The sequence below is a fragment of the Rissa tridactyla genome, chromosome 5 (genome assembly GCF_028500815.1).
Source record: "Rissa tridactyla isolate bRisTri1 chromosome 5, bRisTri1.patW.cur.20221130, whole genome shotgun sequence".
In the NCBI taxonomy this organism is placed as follows: domain Eukaryota; kingdom Metazoa; phylum Chordata; class Aves; order Charadriiformes; family Laridae; genus Rissa; species Rissa tridactyla.
Genome location: NC_071470.1, coordinates 66,173,226 through 66,189,611, shown reverse-complemented (window position 1 = coordinate 66,189,611; position 16,386 = coordinate 66,173,226). Strand labels below are relative to the sequence as shown.

Below are 16,386 nucleotides of genomic sequence, written 5' to 3'. Positions count from 1 at the left end.
TCAAGCGTCGGCTGAACCTAACTATAGGAGAACCCACCACCCCCCTCTTTGAAGCAGTCCTGGCAGCTACCCAGCCACCTTAGTAACTCAGCTTAGTTCACTAAACTGGCAGAAAACCACTCACTCTTCTGGCAGGTGATTTATTTTTGTAATGTAGATGCATGCTTAAATGAGCACTAGAAGTGACAAAAGTGAGACAGGGAGTATGTAGACAGGATGTGATAGACGTCGGCCACCCTTATTTTGTGGTATCGAGCAGTGAGTTTGGCTTAGCATCTTGTGAAATGTCACTTCTTAAATTGTTATTTATTTTTAAATCACAGCTACCTCATTTCATTCCTACACTTCCTTTGTCTCTCAAGCCACAAGATTTAGTCCTTCCTCTTCTTTTCTGTGCCTTGCCCACTGTTGTGGCTTCTTATTCTGCCCTCTTCATGCTTTTATCCACCAGTTCTTCCCACCTAACAACATCTCGTGTTTTCTAAATCTGACTCTCTCCTCATTACTGGAAACGGGGAGAAAAACCCCAAAATCCCAAAGAAAAAGTCTTAAACTGCAAATGGAAAGGGTTTGAAAAAGTAATGGCACTAGTTACAAAAGCAAATAGAACCGAATTAGAGCTTACAAACTTAAAATCCCCATTCAAGTTTAAAGTAGAAAAATCAAACTGGGGGTTCTATCTGAAGTGAGGGAAAATATTCTAGAGAAGTATCCCAGTAATAATTAGTCAATAATCTCTGCCTCATCCCCCTCAAAAAGATGCACGCTTAAGCATGGAGTAAGAACAATGAGAGAAAAACACCTGTGAAATAGAAAACATAAAACTAAAATAACATCAAAAGAGAAAACTATTTAGACCTGTCAAAACAAATAGAAATTGAAAAGTAAAAACAAGGTTTTTTGGCCATTCATCTACTTTAAAAAAAAAAAAAAAAAGCATCAGTAAGAAAAGGATACATATCAAAGATACTTCAGGTATGGTAGTGGGAGACTAACTCAACCAAAAGATTTGATTACTTGATCATCAGTCCAACATTTAAGGTGTGATTTTAGGTTGAACCGAAGTCAGTAAAACGCTCACTAAATGGATAGTCCTTCATGGTTTCTCTAACATCAACAACCAAAGTTGGAAACACTTTTCAGTATAAAAGAAACTATATCACAGAGGAAGAAACCAATCAATATAACTGGAATAACAGAAATATAATGGTGTAAATAGTATATTCATTCTCAAGAAGGCAGCCAAGTAACACAAAACGCATTAAGACAAACACAACACCCAGGTGTGTTAGGAAAGGCATGTCCTTTGAATGTAGGTGAGTATTAATAGGACTTGACAGGATCCCTTACAACTCCATGTACCCGAGCTCAAGAAAAACTAAATCAAATGAGATCAGATGCATAAAAGTAATACTGCAGTGACCGTGGGAAATGGAGAACCCATTTATGTTGGTTAAAGATGAGGTGAGTAAAGGCTAGGTGTGAAAGCAACTAGAGTAGAAATCATTACTAAATTACCATTACTAAATTTCAGCCAAAGCCGTAAGAGAAGGCACAAGCCGTGTTACATATTAGGAGTTCTCTTAATGGACTGCTGGATAGAGAAGCCCCCTCCGTTTTCTTCCCTCTCCTGCCCCAGGTGAGGACAGGCTCATCACCTGCCCTGTTTGTGCTCCAGGCTGGCCAGTCTGCACAACGGCAGTTCAGAATCAGACACCGCAAACACTGACTTGTCCAAAAAGCTGTTAGAGAGGCAGGAGAGGGAATGGTATTATAAGAGCAGTATGAGGTATCCCCATGTGTGGGGAAAGGCACGAGGGGAGGGGTTCTGGGACAGGCATAGCAAAGGATGTGGATATAATGTAAATCCAAAGACAGTGGGACAGTTCATTATTTCCTCTGTTCAGTTTTTTATTATTATTTGTATCTACATTTATCTCTCCTCACACTTAACGTGAGCCTTATTGAATATGGTGAAACAAACCAGCATGTCCCTCACAACTACTGTCGCTCCACTTGCAACGTTCAGGGATTGCAATCTGAATTCAAGAACACCCTGAGCAGGCCAGAAGCTGCAATCGTGACAACCATCTTTTTCTACTGCGCCAGGACATGTGACAAGCCAGAGGCAGCCTTACAGCAGGGTTCAACTACACCTGCAAAAGAGAAAACCTCAGCCAGCGAGTAGCCCCAGTGCTCATCGCTCTTTCAGGCAGTGTAAAGACATTAGAAAAAGGATATGGATTCACAGCAAATGTGCATGTTAGTATAACTATATTTTTTTAAGCCTTGACTTGGCAAGAAAAATGTGCTTAACTGCAGAAATACAGCACTGAACAACTGTAAGGATCAGTGCATATTTCAAGGTTTCTAGGGAGAAGACTTGCTCAGCTCAAACTAACGTAGTGATGATAATGACATGCATACTGAGGAAAAGCAGAATCTGTCTCTAAGGTCTCTCCATTTCCTGAGAATCTAGTAAAGTCAACAGAATCTGAAAGTTTAGAAGAATTCTGATATTTTATCGTTATTTCTGTCTTCTGTCTTGTTGTTAAACACCATCAAATACAACTGGAATTCTCCCCAGGTACTAGGTTGATTTTGCTCAAAATCAGTGCAAAACATAATTAAGGCCAATGGGAGAAAGAACATTCCTCTTAACTAACCATCAGTAAGGAAATACAGAATCCCCCCAAAATGCAAGCAATATTCCTCTTTAATATACTAGACAACAACTAACTGCTCACTGTTATCATACATTAAAGCAAAATTTATTCCTACTCTTTCTTACAGCAAAACCAAGAATTGTTTTTTTCTATTTCAAGTAATAGTACCTCTCTCCCTAACCTCTCTGTTTCTTGATGTGCAGCACAGTAAACATTTAGCCTATCAAATCTATCTTCAACACAACAATAATTCAAAGACAGGAAAGCTGAAAGTTAAACAGCATTTAAAAGCAACTCAGTAAATCCATGCCAGATCCCCGGGACTTAAAAATTAGTAATCAAAAGCAGAGCATTCAGGCTATTCTAATGTAACAAGAAATTATAAACAGAATTACTACGCTCTTTGTTGAAGAGCGCTGTAGTACCATGTATTAAAGATCATCATCCATAAGTACAAGAGAAAGCATAAATTGCTCTTGTACTAATCTGGAACACTGTTTAAACAAAAGTTGTTTGTGTTCTGTTTGTCTTGTTCTTGTTTTACTAGAGACATTACAAATTCTGTTGTAAAGACAACAGTAGAGTCTCTAATCCACAAAGACGTTTAAACCAGCTGCACACATTTTGTGGAGACATGTGCACCTTAGCACTTAAGGGAATATTTTTGAACCACGTCTCCCAGGGTGGAATATACAAGAAACTTTGAAAGGAGAAGATCCATCAGTGTTTACTTGTTGTATACTCAAAGTGTTTTATTTATTCAACACCAAAGGTACATATGTAAAACTTTCATTGCATCAGTAAATATTTATACCATTCAACTGGTAAAAATGTAACCATGTACCATAAACAGTACAGCTTTCCAGAAGACACAGCTAAAGCAGTCCCGTAAGACTGCCTTCATTTTCCCAGAAAATGCTCTATCACTACTGAAGAACTGCAATTGATGTACAACTGAGAAAATCCACATTGATCAGTGCGGACTGATCCAGAATTGGGGGTGTGTGATGGGGTGCTTGCGTTTTTTCCTTCTTTTCTTTTTGTCAAACACAACAGCATTCAAAGAATAGAGACTATGAAGTAACAGAATGAAAGACATCGCTGGCACAATAGGAAGTATGTAAACTTATGAACACAGAATACCTTAAAGCAGAACACAACCACAGGACCTACCCAGTGTGATAATTAATGCCAGCGAAAAGAGTTTATATATGCAAGTGTTTCTTTATTAGAGTTTCACATCTACACGTTCTTTGAGAATTATTTCCTCTCCTGTAGCAGTGTGAAAAACTTACAGACAGTGAGACTGACTTAGGACTTCAGACATTAAGTCCATCAAAAAAATAACACAAATGTATAAAGTTTAATCTAATTTCACTTACTTAATGCTTAATCAATTTAGGTCAAATGAAATAAATGGGTAAATGGTGTTTGCAATTGCTTAAGTTGATCTAACTTGATGGTTTGCAGAGTTAAGTCAAATTTTTCCCAACTAAAACATTGCTGAATTTCAGATGCAGAGACACTTTTCAATAGGAGAGATAGAAGCTGTACGGATGGTACTACAAATACATTTTTTCAGTCATTCTTATGCTCTGTGAAGTGGGTGAAAAACCCCCTCCAATTGACTTCTCTTAGGTACAGAGATCAGAGTGAACTCTCCTTTTTGCTGAAGTAAATGTATATACTTATATAAACAAGAAGCAGACATTGCATGAAATGTTGTTTTCAAACCTGGCATAAAATAATGTAAAATTTTGCTTTTTTTTCTTTTAGCTTTTTCAACTATATGGTTGTACACAAAAATATTACTGTATAATACCACAGAGAATAGCACTTGACCTGCTCTTACTGGCTTGCATTTCTAACAGCAAGATCACTACTGGCTGTCACAAAAGTCGTCAGCCCATATGTTAAAAGATAAGGACATAAGAACAAAGTCTCACTCAGTTCCGTTTTTAGAGACGCAGTGAGCAGCTGCAATAGAGGAAATACATTTTCTTCAGGCACCTCCAGGATATCAGACCTCGAGTCAGTAAATTTATCTTTAGAAAAATACGTGTCCTCTTTAAGGAATAAATTAAACTTTTTTTTTTTTTTTAATCCCATAATAATGAATAATCAACCTTTTGAGTTCTATCACTTATAAAAAGATTCTCAGTCCGCAAAACTATAAGATGTCCATATACGTTCTCCACACAATGCCAAGCAGAACTGAATTTTACTAGAGTGATGGAACAGAGAGAGAAGAGAGGCAGAAATTCTTTCCTATTTTCTTTGTTCTATCTTTCCATCTTCTCATTAGAAAAAAAACTTCTCGCATAAAGTCAGTATTAGTTAAGAACAGTGTATATTGATCTCAAACACCTAGTTTGCACACAGCTGATGAAATTATTCCTGCATGTTTAAAGACAAAGTTTAGAAAGGTCTTTAGAACTGCTGGCATCCCTAAAATGTTTATTTCAGAACTGTCTTTCACTTTGCCACATGAGGCACCAGTCTATTACTTTTGTTAAATACCCATTTCCTAGAGATAAACCTGCAAGTGCCATTTCTAAAAGTGGATCTTTGCATGTAGCCAGGGGACGCTGATGGGTAAGTGAATACCACTTCCATACTGTAATAGGAAATGAACATTTTTGGTTGAATTAAAATCAGAACCATGTTGTTCACATGAGAGAGGACTGAGGACACTTTTTTTCATCAAATCCTGATATTTAGTTGCCTCTGTTCTTAGTAATGACTTGGTGGAAGTACTTATAAATGTTCACATACTCCTTTCCAAATAAGGCAAAGCGTGGAACACATTCTACTGAAGCAAGCCAGATCAATTACTTGCTTTATATGTTAGCAGGCTGCTTTTACCCAAACCAACGCTGTTATGCTTCAAGAGGAGATTAAAAGAACATAAACGACATCCCAAACTCCACAGTGAGAACATTGCAAAGCTTACGCAAGCTCTGTATTTCAATCTTGCGTGCCCAACATCTCTACTTTGGCGAGGCTTTTCAAGAAGTACACCATATATGGTAATTCCTCATGAAAATCTCAAACTCTTACAGTATTTTGGTCCTTTCAAGGACATTTTTCTGACAGGACTCTTAGTTACATGGTCTGCAAATGACAAAACTAGCACTTACTTTGACTGTTGGAAGATGACTGCAAGTTGCTTATTTTTATGGAAATGGATCACTGTTTTAAGCAGCTAGTCTATGGTACAGAAATTTAACATATAGTTGGCTTTATAGCAATGATGGCCTGTTTTAGCAGAACTTCATAAGTCCAACAGCAATATCTGCGTTTTTACTATTAAAATGAGCAAAGATCAGTACGTAAACATTTATTTGGAAAAAACAAACACATAACCCTCCCCCATAACATCAACAGAATTATTGTATTAGAAACTCATAGAAAGCCATTTGTCAGTAAATGGGTTTGGGATCTGGACCTTGTAACAGAAGCTTCCAACAGCAGCCTGCACCTTTTGCATACTTGTTCAAATCTGGATTATTATGGCCCATCTTTCATATCATCCAAGATGAATCCCTGTCCCTAGGTAGTTTTCACACATTTTTTTTTTTTAAATTGTGCCTACTGATCAGGTGAGAGAATTCACACAAACCCTTCAGATATTCAGTGATGAGTGCAGTAAGAACAAAAGATAATTACAAAGAGGGTAACAATAGTACTAGTTTCTAGTGAAAAGAGCTTTCCTGTGTTTTCAGTCCCATTGGAATTACTTTTCCATTTGTACTGTAGTAAAAATTATGATCATAAGCATTTATAACAGATATCCCCTGCTGTGAATTGGATAGGTTTCAATTTGAAAAGGGGGAAAAAAAGTAAACACCAAATTATAATGGCATTTCCTATCACAACCCTTATTTGCCTGGATCAAAAAGCAAATATTTAGTGGAGCTTTTTATCTTTGAAGATACACTCAAAGATAAGATTAGTAAGTTCTACACAGCAGACCAAGCTTTGCATATTGTTCTTAATAATAAACTCAGTCAAGAAAAAAATTTTGCCAAAAATACAAAAGACACTTAAAAAACATGAGATAAAAGCAACTGTATTTCGTCTTAACCAATATGAAAGTGACAGCAAGAATTTAAAAATCAATGAGGGCTTTTTTGTTTTGGAAATTTAAGATGGATGCTGACTGCTAAATATAAAAAAAAAGATAAATGAACTGATAACACATGTAGAGAATGGCATCTTTCTACAGAGTTACAAAGCAGCAGGGTTTTTTTAGCTCGCAAAACTGTTGTATTTACTTTCATATGGTCAGCGCCTGCATTCTACTTGGTTAATAAAGTACAGCAAGAAGACTTACGACTTCCATATGCAATCTTAAAAAAAATTAAAGTGTAGTGCACAAATAATAAACAGATGTTTTAACTGTTCAAAGCTATAAGGGATACACATTTCAGAATAAATTGAAGAAGCCACCTGAGGAAAGTGATTGTTTAGGGCGGGAAAAGCAGATATTTCTACTAAAAATGTTAAATCAATAACCACTTTGTAACTTTGTTCAGAGTGAAAAAAAATCAAGATAGTTTAGTCTCCCTTATGATTCAACCTTAGTAGCCATTTAAGTGGCAACCATACTTATCACTGACAAATTAACTAATTTGCCAATGAAAATACAAAGTAATCAGTAACTTGGTTATTATTTAACATATTACAAACCCAAGTCTTGGGAAAAATAATCTAGACGGGTCAAATTTTAAACAAGATGGGAGTGAGAACTCTCAGCTGGGCATAACCAGCAGGAATTTGGTAGCGTGGTGCTGCAGGAGTGACTCGTGTGGCAGGAGGTCATAAGCCACCTTGTGCTGCTCATAGCCAGTTCTGAAGCTGCTGTAAGCAGCTCACCACATACCAAAACATTGCCTAGCCAGGGGAGCCATGGCACCTCTGCCCAAACGTATTTAAGGAAGAGCAGCAGTCACTAGGAGGAGGGCTGTAGCCGACAGAGGGGACCCATCCTTGAAGGGCTGTGGCCTGCAGAGTCATCACAGTGCAGCTGAAGGAAACAAGAAGCCAGGAGCAGCAGAAGGAAAACATCCCCCACACAATCCCACCCTCCTGTGCCACCTCACCAAAGGGATTGGGACACACGATGTTAACGTGCAGTGAAAACAAGGGTAGCTGAGACTAGGAAGGGGGAGAGGAGAGGTCTTTGATCAAAGCTGAGCCTGGAAAAGGCAGGGAAAAAGGCATTTTCTTGTTTAGAGCCTTGTTTTGATCTTCTCACTACCCGAAACAGTAATACAAAGTTTTATGTTAATTGGCAAAAAATTAAATTCAGTAATAACTCCCTGAGTCAAGACTGTTAGCCTGCAACACGTGTTGCAAATTGATCATCAGGAAGAACATAGCATGTAGTTTTAAAGCATGTATTTTAAAAGGAAAATATACTTAGTGTTTGCTTCACAAAAGACTACTACAAAAAATGGTCTATTAAAATATTAGAAAGCAAACCAAGAACAGGTTCATATCTATGCACATGCAGGTCAATGAAGATGAACAAAGTTCTAACCAAACCAGCCAGCAGGCACCATGCTATCCTGATCAGGTATTCCTCATTTGTGATGGCTCAAGAAGCTTCTAACTTCTGTGCAACTACTGCAATTTTAGACTGACCACAGAAATATTCTTTACTGATTGTTTCCACAATTCACAACAGGATTCCTAAAACTTACTTTTAACAACAAAAAGCAAAGTTCTACTGCATTCTTCTCGAACTTTCTGTGAAACTTCGGATCCTGTGAGGACCTGAAGAGGCTGTCTGCTGAAACACAGTTGCTTCCAAATCAGGCTTTGGATGTATACCATGGCTATCCCATCTTCTGATGTGCAATGCAGATGCAGTAAACCAGAGAGTTTTGACCGTAACAAACATTTTTTTACTGTATATTCTTTATGCAGACAGCACTGAAACCTGAGCATCTAATTTATGCAAAGCATCCCTATTTCTAGACACCACATAAAAATTCCAGAGTACTCAGTGTTCACTATAGATATATAATTTGAAAGTATTTTTATATGAAAATTATACATGTTATACTGCTGGCACAGAATACAGCTCATTTTCCCAGTTAAGAGCTGAATAACTACAGTATGCTTGAAAGTATTTGTTTCCAATGTGCAAAAACAAGGCAATATTGGTTGATGATAGCCTAGGACATATTAAACTGCTAGACTCTTTAGATTAATTTAAATGTTCTTCTATTTAAAACAAAACAAAAACCCCTACAGTTTTTGTCCTCACTAGCTCTGGGAAGCATTAAGTGCTGCAGATGAAGTACCATCTCTGTTTAGAAGGTTAGCTTTATCTCCTGGATCTAGTATTTGCCTGCGCTGTTCTCACTTCACACCTGCTCTTACAAACATGCAGTTACATGTACGTATTTGGGACACAAATACAAATTTGTGTCCCAAAATTAAGTTACAGGTTATAAATACCCACTCTTACACTAATTAGATTAAATACCATTAAGCAGATCAAGCTGAAACTCACTCCCTCCTCCCCCTCATTCTGCGTCCCCCACTTCTTGACTAATCAGTTCTTTCTGGTAAAATCTGAAAGTTTTCCAGTTCTCCCTCTGGAGTATTCTTTAGCATCCCTACCAAAAACACGTGCTAGAAGAATCAGCTAGTCAAAGCACGATTTGCCTTTTTACACACACAACATCGGAATTTCAAAAGCACTCATGCTGACTTTGTGGGATTTGTGCTACTCTAGTATTAAGATTTTCACGATCGTCTAACCAACATCACATCTTTGCTCTCTCCATCCAAGGGACCAACTTGAAGGGTAATTAAACAACTTTCCACCCGTTACAGATGTAGGCTAGAGCTGTCTCACATTAACTGTCACTGAGCTTTGGGTCTTGTGAGTGCTGAGTCCTTGTTATGGACTTTTGATGCTGGAAGTGGGAGTGTTTCTGCTCCTTCACTTCTGGCCACAGAAGTTCATTCCCCTCCGTTCTTCCCGCTCCGGTGCTTGTCAGCCCTTCTGTGACCCAAGTTTAACTTACTACACCAGCAAAAACTAGACTGGCAATTTTTCTTCTGGGTTAGTTTTCTGCCAGGTTATTTAGTTGCATCAGCTCATGGAAGTGTCTGACAAGAGCCAAACCAACACAAAGGAGAGCTGCTATTCTGGCTCACTGCCTCCTCAAACTGCAGCCCCACTATGTATTTTGGAGGCCGCCTGATCACAACTGCTGAAGAAGCAGCTGTTCTACTTGCTAAGCAGAAGAATATCCAAACAAGGCTGTGCAGAAAGTTTGTAACATATGAATATATCTTACTCCGTATTTTTTCCTCATTTTTATGGTACAAAATCCATTTAAAGCATATACAGTAAAGCTCTTTATCTAAGGGGGGATGGTGTGGAAAAGAATAAAAATAAAATACAATATTTGGCTGACTATAGCTTTTCCCCAGTCCCACTTATCTACTGAGCAAATACCACATTAAATTAAAGGTGGTGGTGGTGGGGTATTTGTTGCTCCAAGTTCAAGCTGCTCACTCCCTGTACACTTAAAGGATAGTCATCTCCTTACTATATTAACACCTCCAACTTTATTTCGCATGTTCTTAAAACCACTAATATAGTAAAACTGAATAGGTAACGAAGCACGAGATGCGATTACATTTATTTAAAATAATCCCTCAAGAACTGACAAAATAGTTGTTGTAATTGCTTATGTCTCAGGAGTATTCAAGTCAGCTGCCTCAAAAAAGAAAAAAATATTTAAAAATCATAATTTTAAAGGAAGAGTGCAGAATTTAACTATTCATTCAATTACTTACCGATCAAGATTTGACCCGTCTTCATTGCTGAACTACCTGGCACCAAGCCATGTACTACAAGCCTCTCTTCACCAATTCCTCTGATGACTTTATCCTTCCTGCCTTTTTTTTCTGCTCTTCTGCTGCTCCATGAAGACTGATGGACAATCCCTACTAAGGTCTCCAGTAGCCTGTGCTGTTCATCTTCTCCAGCACTGTACAGTTTTCTGGGATTTACATAAACATATACATCTTTGTATTTTTGCTGAACAGTGACACCCATTTTCTGAGCAGACTGGTGTTTCAATATGGAAGTAGGACCAGCGGCGTGCACATTACAGCTTCCACTGCCTTTCTTACCAGAATGCTTTGGTAAAAGATTCTTCTTTTTTAATATTTTGGTCAATTTCTTCAGTTCATACTTTTTTTCTTTTCGTGTTCCCTCTTGAATAACTTCAGCTTCATTTTCACGAAACCTAACATGATTCACTGCCGGCATTTCTGGACAGCTGTTCTGAAGCAGAGTTTCTTCTTCGCTTTCACTCAATTCTAAATAAAATAATTCCCCATTTTTCTGCACACCATCCAACCACTCAGGCTCAAGGTCACTGGGAAAGAAAGAAGAATGATCAGTGACAGCTCTGATAAGAAAGACTGCTATGCAAGCGATTACTTCAAGTAGGGAAGGGATAAGGAGGGTGCAAGAAAAAAAAGGAAAAAAATAAAGTTGCCTCCTGAATATTGAAAGCTCAACTGCTTTAAATTTGCCATGAGGGTAAGAGCTCTTCTCAGACAAGTGATGGATATGGCAAGGAAAGGCATCCCTCCCAGATGTTAAAAGAGTTTCTTCAAATGCCTTACAAGAAAACAACCATTGCAAAAAGCAGTATTCCCTTTTCTGAAAGCAAACCAAAAAAACCACCCCCAAATGATTTATTTCATATACAAGTTTTAAGTAGTAATTACATTCAAGGGCACAAGGGGGCTTTCTCTTAGGAAAAAAACCAAACCACCCTATTTGTTCTCTCATTTTTTCCCTTATGCAATTATAAGGAGGATCGCACTGCAAGCCTTTTGGAAAGATAAGAATAACATTTTAAAATCACCTCAATACACAAAAAATCTTAAGACAAAACCTAGGTAACACTTTTTAAGACAAATTCAAAATAGCATATTCAAGCTCCCATGCAAAAACACACAACAAAAATGTAAAAAGGTAGAACTAGAAAAAGTTCTAGCAGCTGGAGTGGATCACTTCAAGTTACTAGCAACAAGCTGCTGCAAAAAAAAGGCAAGGCGACTACAGGATGTATCAACAGTATCACCATCTGCACAGTGCAAAAAATTTTTTGTCCTAATTTGGCAATGGCGATGTGTCAACCATGTCCAGTTTTGCATAGTACATTTTAAGAAAGATGTAATAACTGGAAAAAGCCCAAAGCAAAGAGACAAATAGTAAGTAGTTAATAAACATGTTTTAAAGGGAAAGAGACTGAAGGAAATCATACTCTTTTGGCTGAGAAAAAAAACCAAACAAACAAACAGAAAATGATAGCTGAGAGGCAACAAGTCAAATGGTCCATTCCCCCACCCCAAAATGAACCCCAGAGTATTAAGGATGAGGATCAATTATCGTCAAAGTAGGAGTACTCAGTGATTTCATTTATCAAAGTATTTAAGCTAAATATTAAGAGAGGTTTTTGATCACACACACACAAATCAGCATTAGCAGGTGATGTAAGGGACACCTGGGATGTTCTGTATGGAAGATTTTCAGGAACAGACAAGACCAGTTCATTCTCCCTGACTTCTTGCTCTGAATCTGAGATTGCATTGATAAAAATCAAATAAGGAAAAGCTAGAATGGAAACTTAGATAATTGTTTAAAGTTGCTTACATTCATGTACTTCATACTAGAACTAGCTAATTTTAACAAATAGAGGATGCAAGTTTTGTTTAAAACTAGAATTATATAATTCAAATAGAGCACTAACTTGAATACACAGATAAATGATACAGCTTCAAAGTTTAGCTGAACAGCTAACATTATACAAACACTGCACCACAGCACCTTTAAGGGCTCAGAGAGGATCTGGCTGGACTAAGAATATAGAAAACATTGGCATTTTCTTCCTGGAACCCCAGTGACTTAAGAGAAGTCTATGGATGTTGCAGACAGGAAGAAACATCACATACTTCCTCTGAATTTATTAATTATTTTGCCCAGGTTGATAGTTCTAAAAGAAGAACTACCACTTGTGATAATTTGGCTATTCCTGATGGTCACGGGTAAGTCAAAGTTTGCATCTTCTACAGAGTTTTAATCAAGATCTTGAGTATCTTACTCAAAAAAGTATCAGAATGATAACACCACCTAAAGGCTGTTCAGGCCAGACAGTTATTTGATCCAACATCTCACAAAAGGTGGTATGTAAGAAATAATATGATAGACTTTTTCCTTGATTATTTTTTTATTTTTAAAAAAAGTACTCCTGCATTCCGATACATGCAAGCAAAACTGGGAAAAACCAAAAATTGATAAAGGAAACATTAGAAATTTACAAAAAATAACCTTTGCATTAGCAGAAACTCCTGTGATGGATGATAGCCTTTTTATTCCCTCTTAAAAAGGGATTGCACTCTTTGGAAAAGCTCTTTCTTCTTTGGGGTAGATGTCAAAATTTCAGCTCAGATGCATACACTCATGTTCTCCAGCTTCATCATGTATTTTTATTAGAACCTACTATATGGACCAAGAAAAAAAAAAAAAGGGTTGTGTGTGGTGTTTACACTGGGTCCACTCAAACAGAAGCACTCCAGAGAGAAGGGCTGTCAAGGAGGAGCACATATGGCAAAGCCACGCTGTGCACGTAAGCTGATGAAGACAGAAGACTGAAGAAGCATCACAATGGCATGAATTGCTCTCTCTGAAGACATTTTCATGAGTGTACTGTAAGGGAACTATCGCTTTCTGAATAAAGATTCATACAGACATCTAAAAAAGCAAAGTCTGAAACAAGAAATCTAGACCTGTGACAACATTTTTTTTCCCTAATGCTGTAGTTTCACAATTTATTTAAACCAAGCTAAAAAAAAAATAAATCATAGAATTGTTAGGGTTGGAACGGACCTTAAAGATCATCTATTTCCAACCCCCCTGCCATGGGCAGGGACATCTCCCACTAGATCAGGTTGCTCAGAGCCCCATCCAGCCTGGCCTTAAAAACTTCCAGGGATGGGGCTTCCACCACCTCTCTGGCTAACCTGTTCCAGTGTCTCACCACCCTCACGGTGAAGAACTTCTTCCTAACATCCAGTCTGAATCGTCCCATCTCTAGTTTTAATCCATTCCCTCTAGTCCTACCATTACCCGACAAATAAATATCTCATTTCCATCTCTCTTCCCTTGTGCCAAAGCAAGCACTTACACAATAACCTGAGCTTCTATACACATCTGGAAGCTTCAGTCAAGGATCTAAAAGTCTGGAAGACCCACATTCCTTGAAGAGCGGTTTCACTGATCCCACACACATATTTCTTCTTTGGGAGAAATGTCTGAAAAACTGTGCCAATTGAAAGAGTCCATGAGTAGAACAAACATATACTAGAAATGAAGGATCCAAGTTCTGATTCTAAAGCAAGAGAAGACTCTTCTCACCCATGGAAACTGACAAACAATAAACAGTTTACATCTATGAGCCTCGTTTTCAAGCAATTAAAGAAAACAACAAATCAAGGGTTAAGTATTTTTAAATTCCACCATACAATACTTTGCAGAAGTTAAGATCATCATCATCTTTAGTTTCCCAACCTTTGCCTATGCAACAACAAAGTATAGCTTCATACTGCGGTATCAATTTGGTACATGCAAAGCTGCCATCCTCTTAATAGCTACAGCTGCCTAGAGGCATTCTGATCCATTGCAATTAGCAAACGTGACAGCAAATGTTAAACTCTATTAAAATAGACAAAATTATAAAAAAACCCCAAACCAACACTTCTTTCACAATGGCATATGTAAGCTTTCACTTCACAGCTCTGTCTGAAAATAGGCCTTGCACAAAATGACAGGGGTCTGACAAAGAACCACTCGTATCACCCTTACTTCTACCCTCACGTGAATGCTCCTTGGTATATCTTGGTGTGTCCACGTTAGCTGCGGTATCAAGCAGCGCAGTTTCAACTGTCAGGAGTTTATTCTGTAAGTCTGTAACTTTGAATTCAGAAAACCATTCCCAAAATTTTTCCTTCTTTAATTTAATCAAATATGGCTGATTATAACACATGCAGATCATCTACAGAGGAACAAATGCCATTATATTAAAATAGCTGAGAGACCTTTCTTTGTACCTGTTACTTTGCAAAACTCTACTGTTTCTTCCCTCCCTTTTCATTACAAGTCACATCTTAGCCTCCTGTTTCTGTGCTCAGAAGGCTGGAGTTTTAGAGGTCCAACAGCAGAAACCATCTGGACCTAAAATTAAAGCTTCACAGTTCTGTTGATGCAGTGATTGGAAAGATGCATTTCAATTTATCCAACGGTACCATACATTAAGTTTTGTATTGAAAACTGTGTAACACAGCTTTATCCCTTGAACACATATAAAGAATGCCACCAAATAAGCATTTTAGATGAAAGAATTGGAAAAGAAAAAAACACCAAACACAATAAATAAATAAATAAGCATGGCTTCAAACAGAAATGTGTTACAGCTGAGTTCTGGCTTATAAACACAGGAACAAATTTAGGTAGCTATACATCCAACAGCTATGTCTTTCACTGAGCCAGAGATATGGGACAACTACAAAACAAAGTATACTTAAACACACTTCAGACCTCTTCCTCGTCTTCTTCGCTGCATTACATAACGAAAATAACATGCCAAATAAAATGCCATTGATTAGACCTGGAAATACACATTTGAACTGTCAAGCAGAGTTCCTTTAATACAGGAGGCAAAGAGTAAATTTTTGTACACACTGAAAAAAAAGAAATAAAAGAAAACCCCAGTGGTTGCATATATGACTTTAAAATATGTATTGGTATTACAGAGCTGTCTCCTCACCTACCATTTCCCAAAAGGCACTAGAATAGTAAGGCTCACTAGAATAGTAAGGCCGCACCCCAATGCTAAAACATTTATAAATACATGAGGGAAGCCCTTCTTTCCCTTCTCAGTCTCAGGCAGTGCCCAGCCGGGCCAGAGGGATCAACCCGGCGGCTGAACTAACGCTGTCGCCCCCCACCTCGCTTTGGGGTTTCAGCCTCACAAAGCACAACGCGTTCTCTGCTACTAAAACCAGCACGACGCCACACACAGTAACGGGCGGGGGACCCCGCTCGGCCACGGCCCACGCACCGCCTCCTCGGCGGGGCAGCCTGACGAGAGGGAAAACACCCCCCACCCCGGTCCCCTCCCTCCGCCGACCCGCTCCTTACTCGGAGCTGGCGGACAGCGAGGTGGCGCAGGAGCCGGTCTCGCTGCTGCTGCTGCTGCTGCTGCTGCTTCCGCCGGTGCCTGCACTCTCAACGCCTTCTCCCCTCAGCGCCTCCATCCCCTCAGCCACCGAGCTCCCACGGTCCCCCCCGGACGCCATGACACCCGCACCCCAGCGCGCCGGGACGGCACGTGACCCGCCTCTGACCCTTCCCATTGGCGGGCCCGGCCCGGCGCCATGGAAACGGCGGGGGGAAGCCTGAAGGGGCGGGGTTGTCGCGCGCGCTGAAGGTTAACGGTTGCTGGGTTGCCGCGTGCACTGAACGTTAATGGTCACGGTGCCGCCTGTGAGGAGAATCCCGCCACCGGCAACGGGCCTCGGAGCACCGGGCTTCGACAAGCAGTAGTTACGCTGCCCTTCTCGGGAAGGAGGTAAATTAAAGTTTTGCCTGCCTCCTTTGGCTGGCAAGAATAAC

General features: G+C 39.0%; 1 protein-coding gene across 3 annotated transcripts in view; it reads right to left on the bottom strand.

Moving 5' to 3' along the window:
• INTU (inturned planar cell polarity protein) overlaps nucleotides 1–16,085 on the bottom strand; it is a 48,487-nt gene extending 32,402 nt beyond the window's left edge. For 2 of the 3 annotated variants that reach the window (XM_054203692.1, XM_054203691.1), the window contains exons 1-3: nucleotides 15,913–16,085; nucleotides 10,494–11,080; nucleotides 8,375–8,521 (exon numbers count right to left, since the gene is read on the bottom strand). In XM_054203692.1, the coding sequence (XP_054059667.1) occupies nucleotides 8,375–8,521; nucleotides 10,494–11,080; nucleotides 15,913–16,070 (892 nt within the window). In that variant the 5' untranslated portion in view covers nucleotides 16,071–16,085. The remainder of the gene's footprint in view (nucleotides 1–8,374; nucleotides 8,522–10,493; nucleotides 11,081–15,912) is intronic. The other variant, XM_054203693.1, reaches the window with a different exon arrangement.
• Nucleotides 16,086–16,386: the final 301 nt, after the last annotated feature.